The 20,718-nt window shown below is 36.8% G+C and overlaps 1 protein-coding gene across 2 annotated transcripts in view; it reads left to right on the forward strand.

Annotated features, from left to right (window-relative positions):
* The window catches only part of slc4a3 (solute carrier family 4 member 3), an 86,914-nt gene that overhangs the window by 18,436 nt on the left and 47,760 nt on the right, over nucleotides 1–20,718 (forward strand). For both annotated transcript variants that reach the window (XM_039683538.2, XM_039683539.2), the window contains exons 3-5: nucleotides 15,231–15,387; nucleotides 17,380–17,627; nucleotides 19,290–19,459. In XM_039683538.2, coding sequence (XP_039539472.2) covers nucleotides 15,231–15,387; nucleotides 17,380–17,627; nucleotides 19,290–19,459 — 575 coding nt within the window. The remainder of the gene's footprint in view (nucleotides 1–15,230; nucleotides 15,388–17,379; nucleotides 17,628–19,289; nucleotides 19,460–20,718) is intronic.

Here is a 20,718-nt window from a genome sequence, read left to right on the forward strand (position 1 = left end):
TATGAATACAAACGATCAATAGTCCTGATTGGGAAACTAAGAGTTTGATGCTCAATCGGAAGTAAGCAGTGTTTATATTCTTATGTTGACTGGTGGATGTATGAATATTTCTTTTCCTAATGTAATGATTTTGTTTTGTAGAAGGACTTCACATTCTGTGGGGTTTGTCCTTCTGTCGTTTATGCCTGAATTGGTTTGTTAAAAACATCAATGTATTAGTCACTCATCCATAAACATTATTAGATCCATCAGCTTGACGGCAAGTTCCATAAATCTGCAGGAAATTTTGCGCCATCAACCTACGCCTGTGTAATTATAAGACTCGATTAGCGACCATTAGCGACCCCTAGCATTTTCTTAGTGTGAAGAATATTTTAATAATCTAAAGGACCTTTTTCCACATTAAAGAATATTTTGTGGAATGGAAATGCTATGGATGTTCTTTATGGAACCATAAATGCCAATAAAGATCCTTAAGATTGTAGATTATTAAGAGCATATTGCTTTTGTGGTGCTATAAAGCAGAAGCACAGCTGTGGAGTTGAGTTGTGGAGTTTCAACATTGAGCCTATTTAGAAAAAGGGTGAACATGCACTAGTCTAGAAATCATTATTTACACAGTGTTTTGCAGTACAAGCTTTAATGAAGCGATATAAACTATTCACATACTGTTTGAAAAGACCCACTTGTAATTACAGATGCACTCAAGCTCTTTCTATTCAATATATATGACTGAACCCATATGATTTAAGCAATAAATACCTATAATTTGGGTTTTGTTTAGATTTATCACCATTTTGGATGTAAATGTAATCCTCTTTGAATCATAAGTTTGGTGAACAGCTTTTGAGAAGTTTAGGTTTTCCTCACTGCATTTGCATGACTGAAATCACTCAACAAACATTTCTTATTTTTCTAAATGTTGTAAACAGTTGTGCTGCTTCATGTTTTTTTTTGTGTGTGGAAAATATATGGTGGGAAGACGACTTGTATATGGTTGGAATTGCAAATGGTTGCTATGTGGTTTCCTGAGCAACGGCAGGTTTGGGGCTGGTGGCGCCGCGCCAAGCAGGGAGGCGCAGGTGCTGGGTTACATGTGATGAAACACACGGGCCGTACACAGGACAATAGCATCAGTCTGACCTCCGTCTCGTTTGACACTTGGGATGCATGGATCTCAGGCAGTGTGTGTGTATATTTGAATGGCCCTTTTTGTGGTTGCCTGCATCTAATGTGTTGTTTGTTGTGTGCGATAACTAATTTTTATCAAGTTTATCAGCCATACCCTAGTGAAAAATAAATTCACCGAAATGCATTTATTTCATGCTACGTATACTGCATTTACATATGAATTTAATAGGGCTGGGCGATGTGACCAAAATCTCATATCACGATATAAGTCATCTCATATCCCAATAACGATCACAATGGGCTATATGCACGCATAAATTCTGCATTTGACACAAGGATGCTCGTCCATTTCCTCGAACCGAGGAAAACGGGATTATGGCAGAGTCTTCAATATTTACTGTCCTCCCGACTTTGAAACGAAACGTACATACGTTTAGATGTAATTTTATATATAGTTATGTTTATTTAATATAATTTTAAAAAGAAGCATAAACACAACGAGGGGTGTCTGTTTTATCTGTTTTTGTGACTAACGTTTCTTTATTATAACCATGGAGTATAAAATTCAATATAAATTCAGTATTGCATTGGACTCTACGATCGGCGGAAGTTATCGAGCATCCTTAATCCTTCACCGGAAATACCGCCGTGCATAGAGCCCATATAGTACCTTTTCTGTAAATTCAACCAATTAAATGATTAGTTCACTTTTGAAAAAACTTTTGCTGATAATTTACTCACCCCCATGTCATCCAAGATGTCCATGTCTTTCTTTCCTCAGTCGAAAAGAAATTTAGGTTTTTGATGAAAACATTCCAGGATTTTTCTCCATATAATGGACTTCAATGGGAACCGGATGGTTCAAGTATCAAAAGACGGTTAAAAACTGTTTCAGATGCAGCTTCAAATGTCTTTAAACGACACCAGACGATGAATAAGGGTCTTATCATGCAAAACGATCGGTTATTTCAAAGCTTATTCCAAAAATGTAACTTTTATAAGGACAAATGCTAGCCTTGCTATATTCTCTGAGGCGCGTTTGTAACGTCACGTAATACGTAATTACGTTCAAAAGGTCACGGGTGACGTAGCCGGAAGTACAGAATCAAAATCGTCCGACATCGTTGTTTTTCCTTTTAATTCCTTTTTTTGTAAACGGCGTTTGAGTTAGTTTGCACGTTCAACCTATGCGTTCAACTTGTTAACACTGACTCTGTACTTCCGGCTACGTCGCCCGTGACCTTTTGAACATAATTACGTAATACGTGACGTTGCAAACGCGCCTCACAGAATATAGCAAGGCTAGCATTTGTCCTTATAAAAGTTACATTTTTGGAATAAGTTTTGAAATAACCGATCGTTTCGCATGATAAGACCCTTATTCATCGTTTGGTGTCGTTTAAAGACATTTGAAGCTGCATCTGAAACAGTTTTTAACCGTCTTTTGATACTTGAGGCATCCGGTTCCCATTGAAGTCCATTATATGGAGAAAAATCCTGGAATGTTTTCATCAAAAACCTAAATTTCTTTTCGACTGAGGAAAGAAAGACATGGACATCTTGGATGACATGTGGGTGAGTAAATTATCAGCAAAAGTTTTTTTAAAAGTGAACTAATCCTTTAATAGTTTATATATTTACCACATGGAAAAGACTAATTATTTTCTACATTTTAAAGTATATACTCAAAAATGCTGAAAACTCATTCATATGTGATAATTTTTCTTCCTTTATTTAGAACTTCCGGGGAAATGTTTGAGTAGGAGTGTAGAAATATAAAATATAAATAAAACACTTTTCAAAAACACATGATTACAGGACAAATATAAAATATAGCTATATACAACGTCAACTTTAAAAATTGTTCTTTCAAGTTTAAAATGTATCAGCAATCAGTTGTTCAAAGCAGCAATCACAAATTCAGATAGTACAGACTGTGCAAATGGGATTGATGAATAGCGTAGAAACCAGCGTGAGTGAAATGCCTGCGCTCAGCTGTAAATTCATCATAGGTAAATCACTATGGCAATGTGCTGCCGTTAATTTTACTGAGGACTTAGGTTCTGAATACTCATCTTCGTATACTCAGATCCACTTTCGCCTTCAGAACTGCCTTAATTCTATGTGGCATTGATTCAACAAGGTGCTGAAAGCATTCTTTAGAAATGTTGGCCCATATTGATTGGATAGCATCTTGCAGTTAATGGAGTGGATGATTTGTGGGACGCACATCCAGGGCACGAAGCTCCCGTTCCACCACATCCCAAAGATGCTCTATTGGGTTGAGATCTGGTGACTGTGGGGGCCATTTTAGTACAGTCAACTCATTGTCATGTTCAAGAAACCAATTGAAATGATTCAAGCTTTGTGACATGGTGCATTATCCTGCTGGAAGTAGCCATCAGAGGATGGGTACATGGTGGCCATAAAGGGAAGGACAAGGTCAGAAACAATGCTCAGGTAGGCCGTGGCATTTAAACGATGCCCGATTGGCACTAAGGGGCCTAAAGTAGGCCAAGAAATAAACAAGCAAATAAAGAGAGCATAATATGAAACGATAGACTTTTTAGCGTCATATGGCAAAGCCCATAGTTACAGTTTTCTTAGCACAATGAACTCTCACAAGATTAGGGAAAATCTGATTCCTAATGACATGAGCCCTTTAAATACATCATCATCAGTTGTTAGACAGGATTCGGAACATAGCCTACATCTATTAGAGCCTCACCAGAATTTAGAGCCTGTTTCCATGAACTCTCCATGAACATATTGTGAGTAAGTGTGGTTGGATCGTTTTAGGGAGCAATCTGCTACACCATGGCATCAGATACCAGATTAATTGCCTGGTGTCGACCCGCATGCGGATGGCCATTTGCTATGTTGTGCCTGGCTGTAAAGATCGCCATATCATGTTTCGGCAAAGAGAATCGAGTGTTTAGCAATAAAATAGTGTCCAGGAGACATTATAGTACAACCCAGACAAAAGCAACATGTTAATGCTGCACATTGGTACTTACTTGTTTTCTAAATCAATAATCAGCACTCCGTATGTTGATGCAGACTTCCCACAAGCATCACCCCCTCTTTGAATTGGCAAAAATCAACAGAATAACGATATCAATAGTGGTAAGCGAGATGATTTGGCCAGACTGAGTAAAGCGAAAGTGTTCAGAGATTGATGTGGTGTTTCAGTTTAGCCCAGAATTGCACGCTGATTTTCCACACGCAAATATTTGACCGAGTGTTATTTATACATCCCATAAAATCCAGTGGCAGCAGGACACACACTTCTGCAGTCACACTGCAGCGCAATGTGTTTTTGAACATTTAACAGAGCTGTTCTTGTGATGATGGTGACTAAGATAAAGTAACAAACAGGATGGACAGAGAGTGATCAAGAATTTGGAAGTATGTACGAATCTAATCCTATTATGCATCAGTCTGTTTGAGCATATGAGTCTGTTCTAACTGAGCAACAAACTATACCACCCATCTTTTTATACACAGTAAACCACATGCTGTACATTTTTAAGCAGCAGATCAATGTTGCCCCTCCCAATCTAAACAGGTGGCATCAGGATAGAGGGAGGGGGGGGCGGTTACCCCAGCTGTACACAGCACTATGATATCATCGTCACCATGACAACCATGAGCTCAGACCACTGAGAATAGAGATCCGTCTATCCTCGACCCCGTACAGTGCAAACACTGATAAAGCAGCGTCTAGCGGGGTCCTCAAGGGACCGATTAGGGCCGGACATCTATTCCAGGGATAGTCCATACTATCTCTTATTTCGCTCGGAAACTCACTAAGGCTTGGAAAAATGTGCTTGTCTGTTCAGGAAACATAAACGAACATCTCATCATTGACCTGCTATAACAAAAAAATTCTATAACTATATAGACTGACAGACTTTTACAGATACTAGTTTCTTCTACTGAAGAAAAGAAAAATCAAAGCTGACAATAAAACAAAGATTATTGGAGTATGTTTTACTGGAAAAGCAATCTTTTATACTTATGTGCTACTTATGGAAGCTAATGGAATAAAAAACTAGAAAGGGAATTGTGACATATCTTAGATTGTTTTTTTTTTCTTCAGATTTGTGAGTTTATATATTGCAATGCAGATTTTATAACTCACAACTGTAATTGTTTGTGAAATTTTTGCAATTTCTGTTTGTACACCAATTTTGTTTTTTTATTGTTCTGCTGTCACGGACTGGTGGTGTAGATAAATGCAATGAAGGCAAATGAAGTTCAAACTCAGATATTCCACAAGATATATAACAAAGAAGGCAGGAGAATTAGTTTCAATAAATTATGCTATATACAGTTTTTTTTTATTCGCTTTGGTACTATTTTCACAAGTAAGGTGTACATTTTCAAAACTCTTAGTGCTAATATCACAACAGATCATCAAAAGGGCACTTTTTTCAAACAATTCATTATGTTTTCAACTGTGTTAGTACAATTCACTTTCATAAAGCTCTTACTATCAAACTTTTGATTTTCATCTCTTTTTGTTCAGATTAATACTTTTGTCTATTATTTAATCCAACAGATCTTAATGGTTAATCAATTAATAATTTGGTAAACCTATAGATTTTCATTTCAGCAATATACAGTATATGGATTTTGAGAACAGAAATAAAATGTTTGTATGAATATTTACTGTAAATACAATGAAAGAAAGAAAGAAAGAAAGAATGACAAGGCAATAAGAAGCATTTTGAATAATCTGTACAAGCCTTTAAATTCATCATACCTTCATCAACTTTAACAAAACTTCATCTATTGCTCGAAACAGAGTGGGTAGAAGTCAACTTATTTGAACCCACCCTGGTTACCATTAACAAAACAAAACAATGCTAACTGCTTCCTTACACATTATCATAACACTCAATTACAATTTTGTATATAAATACATATAAGAAAACATGAGAAACGAAAGAAGGGGAACCCCTTCTCCTCACCAAAAGCAAAACAATACCAAAAAAAACAAAAACATATCCTATATACTAGAGGTCGACCGATATGTTTTTTTTTTTACGCCAATGCCGATACAGATCTTTTGAAATCTGGGTCGGCCGATTAATGCAGCCGATTTATTTTGGCCGATATTTGGCCGATATTTGCTTGGTTTTTAACCTCTATTTGAAAGATAAAATGTAAAAGAAATGATAATTACTTAACATAGACAAACTTTCTCAACAAAAACATTTTATCCTCTCAAAAAATGTCCTGAAACATGTATTTTTGGTTTGTTTTGTTTGTTAACAGACAAAGACAAATGGACAAATGAAAAAAAAAAACTTTAAATGATTAAATTTTTTATATATAAGATTTATTATATTTTATTTAATTTAACTTCTAACAAAAACGTATTTCTGCTGCTCACTCGGCTGGAAAATGACTCTAGCGGCAGCGCACGTCAAACACGTGTTCCACGACAACACTATCCACAAGTTTCCGAGGGGCGCTCCTGTAAAAAATAAAGTGGGTGAAACTTCCGGTGACGCGACGGAAGTAGCATTCCAATGGTATTTTGTGTGTTAGTTAGCGAAGATGCTAGCTGTTTTTCGGAGAATTATTTTACTATTTAAAGACGAAAATCTTTATGAGAGATGTCGTTACGGAGCTCAGGGGCAACATGTGCTGTTCGCGGTTGTATGTATAGCCGGACTAAACTAATTTAGTGGCTTAAACGGGATTGTTTTGAACATAAGCTGAAAACGAAATCAGAGTGATCCTGTCAACGACTGTAGTTTCCATCACCTCCCAAAAGACGACAAATCTTCCTGTGTACATTTGTTTAAAATCATAATGTTCTCTAAACTCTATCAGCATGTGATTGGCTGTTCGCTACTGATGTTACAGCTAAACTCAGGATCAAAGCCTGTGTTGACAGAATACCAAATGTGCCAGTTAATGTATTCAAGCAGCACATTCATTTATAATTTTGAATAAACTCCAAAGCACAATGACTAAGTGTGTATTTTTTATTTTAATTGTTTGTCAGCTCGCACAACTGTCTGTCACCATGCCTTGATGAGTATTGATTATTAATAATGTTATTATAATACTCCCAATCAACTACTGCAGAGGGTAAAGGCACTGTTATTTCACCCTTTTGAATTTCGTTGAGGTTGTGTTCCCACATCGTTAGCTAGTTTGGATCGCTATAACTTGAATGACTGTCAGCTGTTGAATGAACGAGTGTCAAGCATGTCAAATCGCGCTTTGTTTACTTCCAACCGGAAGTCGCGCCCACTTTTGACGCAAGGCCTCATGGGGCGTAGGAAACTTGTGGATAGGCTGCCCACAGATGCGCGTGCCTAATAATCGGCTTGATATACTTGGATATTGGCCGATGCCGATTATGTTAAAAAATGCCAAAAATCGACCGATAAATCGGTCTACCTCTACTAAATACACACCATATGATCTTGATCTTAGGTAACAATTATAATAATACCAACAATGGTAATCCAATACCTACAAGGTAAAATAAGACAGATTATGAACACATGGATACATCTATGATAATACCAACAATGGTAATCAGAATACCTACAGGGTAATATAAACAGACTACAAATGACCTTGTTGTAATAATAGCTAATTAAAAAAAAGGAAAAATATTCAAAAGCAGTATTGCGTGTGTTGTTAGGGCCATTTCATGTGTGTCAATAGAAACACTGTGCAGCTATAAAACACTATTTATATAATTTTCTGTATTTTTCTAAAGAGAGTTCAACAGTTTGGACTGGCTCACACTCCTCCATTCACAGGAAAGTTTCACACATTTGTCTGTATAGGGTTGAAGGAGCATTTCTGACTCACCCTTTTGGACTGAAACGCAGACGCCGGTTTTAGACAGCTTTATTTGGCTTTATTACATTTGTATTCGGGAAGCAATGTTTAAAATCTGTGTTGCTAATGAGAGAAGAGCATTGTTGCCTCTGTCCATCCTTGCCAAGAAAGTTTTTCATTGCTTTATTTCATTAGTTTCTTTTATTTTAGCTTAATCTTAAATTCAGAAAATTATTTTTAATATTTAGTTTTAGATTTAGTTTTAATTAACAACAGCAACACTGCAATTATTGAGTCTTTCTGACTTTTTCATTAAAAAGTACCGGCTCATATGTTTGTGAATCATATACCATTCTGGTCAATGTTTCCACATGCAACCATTAGAGTAAGACCAATGTGTTGTCTATTGAATTTATATCCTTTTGGAGAGATCTTTATCTCTCAGCCCATTTATCTCAGTAAATGAAGTTCACAACTAAATACTTTTATGTTTACATCATTTATTTTGCTTTGTCTCTGTATATTCAGTCAAAACATGTCAGTATTTTTACAGTTCTATAGCTGGATTCAACACTTCAGGAACATAAGTTTGACCTGCTATTGACACACATTTGAAATCCTGGAGAGAACGAAGCAGACCTTTTTTTTCTGCATTTACCTCTTTTTTTCAAAAACATGCCATGAAATATTTTTTCCATAGTGACCGTGAGTCATCGCTGGTACTGTGGGAAAGGGCAGATGCTGTGAATCCTGCTGTAGTGTGCTAGTGATCTGGTGTTTTTAAGCAGAGGAAGGTGTCTCTGCCTGCAGCTCTTCAGTGACACAAATGGAGTTGTTTATAAGCCAATGACTCACGATTACAAGCTTAAACAAAACACCTCATTTACATCATTCTCGTCTCCCATCACTCCTTGGCAGCATCTGTGAGCCTCATTTCTGACAACAGTCTCTCTCGTGCAAGAGTCACGTGTACGCTTCTTCTCTCTGCTGCAAGGAGGCAACTTTATTTATATGGCATGTTTCATACACAAGTTCTTTGTATTATTCATTTTTGATTTGATTATGTCATTTACAATGCTTCATGATTGTTCTTTATTCCCATGAAAGATGCGATACAGTCTTGTTTTCAGTCGTATAGTCTTTCTATCACTACAGGCCGCATGTGCATTAAGTTGTTGTTTGTCCTGGGAACATTTGTGAATGTCACTGTTGTTGTAGTGAGCCCTGACACACATCACTGAGAGCATCAGTATCTCAGGGCTCAAGGGACATGTTGTGTTTGGTTCACCAAAGCTAGATGGAGAATGGTGATTTGATGTTGTGGCTGAGGCTGCAGAGCTGTCAAAACACTAGAAATTTACTAGTCTTTGTTAAACTCAAAAAAATTGAACCGGCAAATAATACATCAACTCCTTTCCCTTACGAAAACAAAGTATATTTCAAGTTCATTTTATGTAGTATACTTAAGTAATGTTCAAGTATATTTTTAAGTATACATTATGTAGTAAGTATACTAATGTCACTATGTACTAGTAGTAAACTTAAGTGTACTATTTTAATATCGCTTAGGACTAAATTGGCCCACTTTTAGTACATAAAAGTATATGTTTAAGTGTACTATAAGTGTAACAGTAAGTGCACAACTAGTTCATAATTATGTATCTCATGTGTACTGCAAGTGAATTTATGGGTATATTAGTAGTTTACTTTTTTACTGTAATACTTATACTATATACTTTGAATACTTAATTATACTTTTAAGTATTTCTGGATCAAAAGATTGAGTACAAGAACTTGCTTGCTGCAATATACTTGCTTGCTGCAATATACTTGCTTTTCTCTCAGTATAAGTCAAGTACACTTACTGTAAGTGTAATTTGAAGTATATTTCTGAGAAGTACATATAGTATACTTCTGAGAAGTACAGGAAAAATAAATTGAAACTATACTTTCTTATTTTTAGTTTAAAAGAAGTATACTAATGGCATACTTGAATAAACTTCTTTTTCGTAAGGGTTAATCAAATACTTTTGTACTTTCATTTCAAACCTGCTAAATCCCAGCATCTGCCCATTCAGAAATACCGGTTTGTTATCAGAAACCTCTTCTTTTTGCCAGCAAGAGCCTTTAAGTTCAGAGAACCAATCAGAAGACACGAATCGAATCGTATGATTTCAAGATGAATGACGTTGTGCGTATGAGCCAGTGTTCTGCTGAATAAAGCTACATATAAGATTGTGCTACCAACACTGTATTTGCATTGTTTTAAGGTTTAGGGCAGGGGTAGAAATGGATGGTACAGGGAAAGTTCACTTTGAATTTAATTTTTTCCATGTTTTAGCTTACCTCAAGGGCATCCAAGATGTAGGTGTCTTTGTTTCCAATCCACAGTATTTTCAATATTGATATTTTTAGGTCAAACCGTTCTTGTCTGTCAGTCATATAATGGAGGTCTATGGTCACCACCTCAAGAGCATGCACAGAGAAGTCCAAATTAAACACGATTTAATGACTCGTAAATGTAAGCACACATCGATGGCCTAAGACATGAAACGAGCGGTTTGTGTGAGAAAACCAACAGTATTTATATCGTTTTTACCTCTTGTAACCACAGCCACGTCCAAGTGATCTGAGGGCGAGGGTGCTTCGGTCTGCGCAAGATATTTTAAAACAGTTTAATCTCAAATCAATATATTTTATCCCCATAATTACAATTACTATTACAATTTTTTTTTTTTTTAAAGTGAAGCGATTTAATGATGACAGACTAATTATAAGATAACAAACAGGTAAGTCACAATGATCCTTGTGTTACCAATTTTTACCGTTTGTTATCTGGAAATAACATATCACTGGATGGCTCGATTGACCAATCAGAATCAAGTATTCCACAGAGCCGTGTAATAAGTATTAAAGAACACATTGCGTGGTATGGAGGTATGGAATTGAGTTTGTATCAAGTACTTCTGACACTGCAGAAATGTGGTTTCATTACATTTTTAACTTTAGAATCGACTTGAAAGATACCATGCTATTGATATCTCATGCATAAAATGTGTGCCTCAGCTGAGAGAGGTAACTGCATCTTCTCTAGCCTGTGGCCGATGAGGTTACACTTATTCTTTGTCTGGAGGCTGCTCAAGGAGCTATTCTGGAGCTGGAAGTGCCATCTAAAGCTGCAGGTATGCCTGCTAAGTCTGGCCTGGGTCTCAGGTGACTGTGGAGGCCCACCTGAGCTCTTTGTGTAAGCACAGGACACTCATTTATTCTCACAGTCCCACTATTTCCCAAAAGTAGTGACCTTTTCAGGCAGCCAAGAACAGAGAGACAATCCCTGACTAACACTTACACCAGGGTTTTTCCGCCATTTAGAAGTGAGCTGGAATTAAAGTAGCATACATTCTTGGTAGTTCTCCCTCTTGAGCTTCCTCCATCCTCTCCTCTCTTCTCAGGGCACTGCTCTAACAACTCTCTGTGCAAGACCTACGGCACACAAGTGCTAATTCAAGAAGAGCCATAGGCAACAACGTGGAGCATCCAGATGGCTCTGGTTAAAGAGGGGAGAGCAGTGGGGGGCTGTAGAATGCCTAAATCAATAAAAAAGATCAGAATAAAGTAATTTGTTAGTGAATCATACCTCAGTGCTAATGTCGTATGTTGATTTTTGTTCACAGCCCGCAGCAATTCTATTGAGACAATTTAACAGAAAGACGTTTCTTCTCATTTTTGCAGGTTTTTAAGTCACTCAAATTCACAAGATGCAACAGGAACGCTGCCTCTGAAAAGTGGGATAGAAAAATTACACCATTCATTTACTTTGTTCTTTATTATATACGTTTTAGGGCTGTCCGTTTAACGCAAACCCATTTTAACGGCGTTATTTTTTTTTATCGCGCGATTAAGTCTTTTTGTCCTAGCAAACTTTGTAGTTTTTTCACATGCTTTTGCAACAGGGCGCGGCATGCGTCCTGGTCCATTTTGGCGTCTCACGCTCGTCATCCACTCAAAGCTCACAAGCCGAAACGTGTGTTTGCGGCGTGCCTGTTGTTTTGTTTACGGTCTAGATCCGCTTGCCCTTTAGTCGAAGAAGCAACAAAACGTCCTCGCGCGGCGGAAGCCATTGAAATGAATGGGTTCAGAGCGCAGCGCGAGGACGTTTTGTGCCGCACACACTCGTTTCGGCTTGCGAGCCGGCTAAATAGTAGCCTAACGTTACGTTTTGAGTGGATGACGAGCGCGAGACGCCGAAATGGATGCCATAAGATTCTGAATGGAAAGTTTACTTTTAAAAAGTTGCCAAATTGTCCCATTGACAAGACCAAGTGATCTGTGTTTTGTCGTTGTGAACTGAGCTATCATCATCGCAGCACGTCCAGTCTGAAACACCACTTGATGATGACCAAGCAAACACACACACACAGATGATGCGAATTCTCCACCCCCTCGTCAATAGGCTATCAGGGCCTCGTCAGTATTTCTTTCACCCTTTTGTTGATAGACAGTGTTACATTGTGTGAGAGATTATTTAAATATGTCAGTGTGAAATTGAACACTATTCCAATGTTATTTTCATTAATAATAATAAAAAAAAAACATTTGCACTGAACAAGCTAATCGACTTTTCCATGTTGATAAGAGCATTAAAATGAGAAAAAAAATAATGTAACAAAAAGAGATCAAAAGACATTTAAAATAGATAAAATGTGCGATTAATCGCGAGTTAACTATGACATTAATGCGATTAATCGCGATTAAATATTTGAATCGTTTGACAGCACTACGTATATATAAATATAATGAAGATAATCCTGAAATTTCACTGCATTGGAATCGACTACCGAAATGTTGGTATCACGAGAAGCCCTCAGTATCTCGGCAGAGCGGGCAGCCACCTATGACGTATGTAACTCTATCTACTGTTTACCCAGAGCACTTGCTAACAGCAAGCAAACACATCTGCCAGTCCTCACTGAATTCCCATTGTCATTCTGTTCACCTTGCAGTTGAAATAACCCGTAACCTTTATTGGGAGCACATGCACTCAGTCTTGCTCAAGCCATTAACATTTGCACAATCAGAGAACTGCAAGAGCAAATGCTGTTTGGGTCCTTTGTTTTACATTGAGTAGAGAAACAGTGGGAAATGCTGTTCAAAAAAGTACTATTCTGAAAACCCTGATGTGTTTTGTTCTTTTGATGCATTATGGTAATTAAGAAAGGGCAATTACAGAAGAGAAACCGAGAGGTGACTGAACAGAGAGGTAGAGAAAAGGGATAATATTACATTGCTGCTCATGAAAACATGACCAGGTTTCACCCCAATTTCACCCTAGCTTATTTCTACCTGTTTTTAAGAACATTTGAATTGGGACATATTCCTAATTACTCCAAATTCTCGCAATGCATCCTCACGTTTCTTGAGCTTATTTAAATAATATAGTATATTTATTGTAGGAAAAAAGTGTTAAATTAAAAAAAAGAAGAAAAAAAACATACATTAGTATATTTGTTATTGTAAAACATTACTGTAATAAAATAAGGATGTAAAATACGTGAGGTTTGTGATGATACCCCGGTAACATTTTACTTGAAGGGGTGTGCATACGACTGACATGACACCTTCATAAACATGACATATGTCTTGAATATGATGTAGGGTTTATGACAACTGTCATTAAGTGTCTTTCGCTCAATAATGACATTTTGAATGCAAATATGACATTGTTTATGATGTCTTTATGACATCTTGACATATAACCTGTCAGTGTCTTTGTCATGACAACTTGACCAGTTGACTTGATATAAACTCGCAATTGTGAAGTCACAATTATCTTTTAAAATGTTTTATTCTGTGACGGAAATGAGCTTCCATGCAAACAAGCCTATAGCAGACTGGTGGGAGTGGCCTATGGATTATGACTTTTTCATACCTTTTTGGCAAAATAGATGACTGTAGCCTTTTTTTTTCTTCGATATTTTCATTTACATTTTTATTTTTTACATTTCTACTGTATAGGCAGCCAAGTTTTGTTGAAAGCCCATTTTTCCTTTAGTAAAACAAAACCTGGAAAAGCATCCATCCAAAAGCATGAAGGAGCAGAAATCGTGTGATACAGCAGAATGGACTTTTCCAGTGTCTCAAACTGGCTCATTTCCAAGGCCTCCCATACGATCAGAGCCAGCCGTTTATCATTTGACTTCACAGGTCTTCATTAAAGTCACCACTTCAGCAATGATTAAAGATTGGCACACAGCGTGCAGACACAGAGCTTAATGAAATATTGTCCTCATTAATTTATGCAAAACTGAGGGTCACAGACAACAAAGAAACTTTGTTGTCTTATTTAGTGCCTCATTTGTTCATCTCGTTTCAGTTTTGCCAAATTTGCCCCATCAGCTCTGATTAATTATAGAGAGGCCTGCCATTTGCCCGTGCTTATTTTGAGAATGAAAGAAAATGTGACTATTTTAAAGGATTCGTGTTTGTTTTAATGCTTCAGGGTAAATGATTTGTTGGCTTGCCGAGTTCAGTTGGCCGTTCTGAATCTTGGCGCTTGTTGGACATGACACGGGTGCTGTTGAATGCAGTTGTGTTTGTTAATGGGGGCGCTGCAGGGCTGCTGTTGACTTCCCGCTGACACCGTGACATTTACTCCGACTGATCTGCGAGCCTTGTAGCCTGTCAGCATGCTTTATCCCGCTCTTCAAAGGCAAATGTTAGATGCCTCCCATTGGTGGAACTGTAGGCGGGGCCATAGGGGCCGCTATAATATGATTGGCCCTTCCAATGTCCCATTCAACATTCCTTGACGAAGAGTTTTGTTTTATTTTAATCATGGTGGTAATGAGATAATTTTAATGAAGACATACTCTTGATACTGTAAGATATTAACAATACTATTAAAGGTACTATACCTTAGATGAAATTCTGACAGTGTCAGAAGATTTGAGGCACAGTCCTGAATTGTGACTTTTCCAATAGTACAAGCCACCTAGATAAAAACCTACCTAGAATCTCAAATGATGCCTCTCAGTCACCATGTTCTTCGTGGCTGATAACCCATCCAGAATTGCGGTGCACTGGGTGAGCGCTAATGGACGTGTGGTTGTGGTTCAATCTCGAAGAACATAAAACATCTGGCCGTAACTTCTCAAATTCTTCAGAGCATGCCAGAAGGAATCATTTGGCCTCAAGTTTATTTCCTATACTTCCTCAAATGTATTTTAGCATCTGGAACATCTGTCTGGCACTTACTGTGTGGTTTCTAATGATCTCATCTGCAGGTTTTGTCAGAAGAAGAGAAGGACTCCACAGCAGGACAAGAAGATGAGGAATGGGAGAAGGCCTTGTCTGTGGAGAGGTTCGGGGACATCATTACTGAGTCTGCCATCAATGGCGCAGAAAAAATGGGCCGCAGCTACAATGAGAAAGACTTTGAGTGTAAGTACTATCTGATGTGTAACCATAATTATATGTGCTCTCCATTTTAAATAATCTTTAAGCCATGTTGTTTCAGGTTTGGAAATCTGACTAGGATGATCCGATCTCAAGTGTAGTGGTCAGCCGAGAAAGATTTTGATTTAACAGACTACTTTTTTTTTAAAAGTGTGAAAACTGTACATGTTAAGAAAAACTATAACTATAAAACTATAAGTTAAAGGATTAGTTCACTTTTGAAAAAACTTTTGCTGATAATTTACTCACCCCCATGTCATCCAAGATGTCCATGTCTTTCTTTCCTCAGTCGAAAAGAAATTTAGGTTTTTGATGAAAACATTCCAGGATTTTTCTCCTTATAATGGACTTTCATGGGAACCGGATGGTTCAAGGTCCAAACGACAGTGTTAATAAGAGTTTCAGATGCAGCTTCAAATGTCTTTAAACGACACCAGACGATGAATAAGGGTCTTATCATGCGAAAAGATCGGTTATTTCAAAACTTATTCCAAAAATGTAACTTTTCTAAGGACAAATGCTAGCCTTGTAATATATTGTGAGGCGCGTTTGCAACGTCACGTAATACGTAATTACGTTCAAAAGGTCACGGGCGACGTAGCCGGAAGTACAGAATCAAAATCGTCCGACATCGTTGTTTTACCTTTTAATTCCTTTTTTGTAAACGGCGTTTGAGTTAGTTTGCACGTTCAACCTATGCGTTCAACTTGTAAACACTCTGACTCTGTACTTCTGGCTACGTCGCCCGTGACCTTTTGAACGTAATTACGTATTACGTGACGTTGCAAACGCGCCTCACAGAATGGAGAAAGGCTAGCATTTGTCCTTAGAAAAGTTACATTTTTGGAATAAGCTTTGAAATAACCGATCGTTTCGCATGATAAGACCCTTATTCATCGTCTGGTGTCGTTTAAAGACATTTGAAGCTGTATCTATAACTGTTATAACTGTCGTTTGGACCTCGGTTGGACCTGGTTCCCATTGAAGTCCATTATAAGGAGAAAAATCCTGGAATGTTTTCATCAAAAACCTTAATTTCTTTTCGACTGAGGAAAGAAAGACATGGACATCTTGGATGACATGGGGGTGAGTAAATTATCAGCAAAAGTTTTTTCAAAAGTGAACTACTCCTTTAAAACAATTATAAATCTATTTTGTTTGGTTTTTTACATTTTTTTTACATTTTTTTTTTTAGAAATCTATTTTTTTTTTCTATTTTGTCATTTTACATTTTGTGATCAAAGCTGATTTTTGAGCATCATTCATTACTCTGAAATCCTTTTGAAATCATTCTAACATGCTGATTTGCAGCTCAAGAAACTTTTCTGCTTATTATTATCAACGTTGAAAAGAGTTGTGCTGCGTTATATTTTTGTGGAAACCAACCATAATGTATATTTTTTTCAGGATTCTTGTGAACAGCAAGTTAACAGCATTTATTTGCAATGCAAATGTCTTTACTGTCACTTTTAAACAAGTATTACTAAAGTACTAAATTATTATAAATTATAAATTCTATAAATTACTAAATTACTAAGTATTTTAAAATAAATACTTACCTCAATATTTTGAACTGTTGTGTATAATACTGAAATAAGTCTGCACATCATATTCACAAAATGCTGTAGCTTGTTAATTTATGTACATTTTAAATGTAACATGCAAGATTTAAGCCTGTGAAATAAGAGATACCTGAGTGGCAACAGAGAAATTTGAGCAAGAGGAACCAACTAATGGAGATGTTGCAATGGCAGCTTAATTATCTGTGACACACCTCATAATTGCTTATTACATGGTTCTCTGGAATACTTGATTCTGATTGACGGTTTGGCATTCTTTTTCGCCAAATGTGTTCGTATAATGACAATAAACTGAATCATTGACCTGTGATAGTCTCTCGTATCACTCCGCAGTCTCTTTCTTTTGCAGTCTGAACATCATCCTTTACTTAATCTCTCTCTTTCTCTTTATGCGCAGATCACCGGCACACCTTCCACCACACCCACCACCCCCTGTCCACCCACCTCCCACCGCAGCGTTTCCGCAAGAGGGTTCTCAGCATGGACCGCCGGCGAAAGAAAAAGAGGAAGAAAAAGAAGACGTCCGTGCCCCCGTCAGATGTCACGCCCACTATTCATGAGGTTGATGAGGAGGAGGCGGAGTCTGAGACGGAGGGCCAGTGCCAAGCAGCCACGCCCACTGAGCCATCTGAAGAGCTGCCTCAGGTTACTTCAACTTACGGTTCTATTATTTTTGTAGATTGAAGTATAGTATACATTAATTTTTAGTACTACTGATGTACCTGGATATTCTGCTGGTATACTGTATCAAACAATGCAATGCACTTGACTAAACCTTCCCTTTAAGGCGAGACACACAGCAGGCAAAAACGTTTCACTGGTCAATTTTGAGATTTTGGGCTATTTGTATCCAATAACATGTCGTCTTTCAGACTTGTGCTGAAAAAAAGTCCAAAATACACATTTAGGTCATTATTTTACTACATTTTGTCTGTTTGCGTGTGTAGATTTCACCTATATTCCTCAAAATCATCCCGCTGCTCCGTGATCGCGATCCACACCCTGTCATCGAACACACCGTTAGAAAGCTCTCTCTCTCTTCTTCAATGCTGTCGGATCCAAATATGGTCATTTCCTGTTTATCAGCAACCAATCATGAAAGTAAAATGGGCCATTTAACTCGAAATGCGCAATCCCATAAAAATCTTTAAAGGCCGTTTTCTCAAAATGAGTTTTATGATGATTTTCCGCTCCTGTAGCATGTACATACACCAAACTTTACAGCCGTATTCTTAACTATATTGTGAAGGTTTGTTCTGAGGGATTTGTTGATATATCATTCTTGGCCTGATTTATTGACATTTTATTCTTAAAAATAGGGCGGAAATCTATTTTTTTAGGGCTATTGGCAGGATTTTCTGATTTACAGGGTAACAAAAGGAGATATTCATAATCCTATCTGAAAATGTCTTTTCATTGAATATATTAACAAAACGTGAACATAATTTTGATCCTTGTTTTTTTTTAATGGTCAGATTCGTCACTTCAAAATATGTGCAAATTAGCGCATATTTAATTGGATGTAGCCTGATTAGCATATTTAAACATAAAATTACAGAAAACTTGTAATACATTTTTTTCTCCTATTTATGCGAGTAATCAACTGGTAAAGTTTCATGGTGACATCTGTAAGTTAAATTTTTTTATCCTATTCACCTGCAGTGTCTCGCCTTAATATGAAATGTCTCTTTCTTGACTTTTGAGATTGAACCATCAGAATTTAAGACATTTTTTGATGGGGCCAACTGATGATTATTTTGATAGTCGATTAATCTTTTGATTATTTCTTTCAATAATCCAAAATTAATTAATAATTCATTTTTAATGTATCTATGAAGGCTATATGCAATTAAAAACTATGTGAAAAATGGCAAAAAAATGCTTTTTTTTTACATAGTAGTTTTGTCTTGTTTCCAGTCCAAATATCTAAACTCTTTAATCAAGATTTACTAAATGAGTAAAAGGCCATAAGATGCTATGTCTTGTTTTCCAAAAAACAAACAAACATTTTTTTTTAGATAATAGCTTGCCATTTTACTGCATCCATTTAAATGCATCTTGATTTGAAGACAAAACATAACCACCTGGACAGGTCATGTGTCAATGAGGTCATGTGACAACAATTTGGAGTACTATTGCTTGAAGAGTTTATTGCATTCAGTTGCACATACTATTAAAAAAAGAATATGCTGTATACGGTATATTCTTTTAGCACAGTTTCTTTCTGCACTGATGCATATGTATGGATATATGTCTGAGAGATTGCAGGGTAATAGGGAGATGCTGACAGATGATGTGATCTTACAGCTCAGTTTGGGAAGTGAGGAGGACTTGGCGGCCGACCTCTCTATCACCAGTTTTCATCTGGAGAGCGAGAGACCCCCGGGCAGCGAGGAGACCCCACCCATCCCTGCCGGAATGGAGGAGAAAACACAAGAACGACCGGATGGAGAAGAGGAGGAAAAGATTTCAAACCGGTATTGAAATCTACACCTGAATGAGTCTTGAAATACAGTCATCATTTACTCCCCCTCATGTGTAGCCATCAAATTTATTCAGCGCTATGTCAGAAATAATTGTAAGCAATCAATTGCGTGCATTTTATTTAGATCAGGTTCTATTAGAGTAATGAACAATACACAATACATTCAAGACATTAGTGTAAGTTCACTCATTCTTAAACGATTCATTTGAATGGTGTATTCACAGCAGTTACATTTGGATGTGCTTTCAATGGAAAGGGCATCATGCAACTTTTTTTTATACAATGTGATGCTGTGAAAAGAACATGACTGCCTATGAGTGAGCTGGAAAAGTTGTATTTTATTGCCCTCTGCTGGCTATCCTGCTTCTTGCAGCATATATATGCAAACTTGGTTAAGGGGAATGTACAAATAAAACATCATTAGGCATAATTGCCTGCCTTATTTAATAATGTTTTTTTTTTATTTTATTTGCAGTGCCGTTACTTTGAATAATGAGACTTTTGATTGTATATTTTGTCTGGGCCCCTGAATTTAATTAAATGAACAAAAATGCTCCAAGTGATGCGCAATGATACTTTAGTATCATTTGGACTTGGGTAATTTTTTGATATATATTATTCATTTTTTGACTAATTTAATTTGGGGTATAATTTCCAAACAACACACTGATTGGGATATATGGCCAGCATTAAATTGATGATATAGTGGCATTTTATTTATTGACTTGTTGTAAGTCACAGAAGTAAGACTGGAATTTTACTGACGACTCGTTTCGGCTGTTCAGAATCGATTCTTTCTTTTGGGGGACTTTATTTATTTATTGTGCAATTCATTGTGAAAAATAAAACTGTAAAAAAAAAATCAAAAACGGCAGCTGTGGTTGCCAGAACTTTACCGTCAAAAATACGGTAGCAACATTATGGTGTTTACAGACTTAATTTAAAATTTACAGCAATAAACCGTATTTTATAATAATGGTAATTTACTAATGTATTGTAGAATTGATATCTGTTTTGTACCACACCTGAACACACATGAAATAAAAAAAATGCAATAAACATTAATTTAACAACATTAAATGTAACATAAAACCCTAATGTACATAACTGATTAGAAAAAAACAACAACAACAAGAAAACCATGAGGAACCATATAGTTATTTCAACAAAAATACATCAAATGTGAAGTGTCACACAACGAATTGTGGGAATGTCAATTTACGTTTTTTCACTGTAAATTATACAATGAGT

The sequence above is a fragment of the Pimephales promelas genome, chromosome 7 (genome assembly GCF_988280905.1).
Source record: "Pimephales promelas chromosome 7, fPimPro1.hap1.1, whole genome shotgun sequence".
NCBI lineage: Eukaryota > Metazoa > Chordata > Actinopteri > Cypriniformes > Leuciscidae > Pimephales > Pimephales promelas.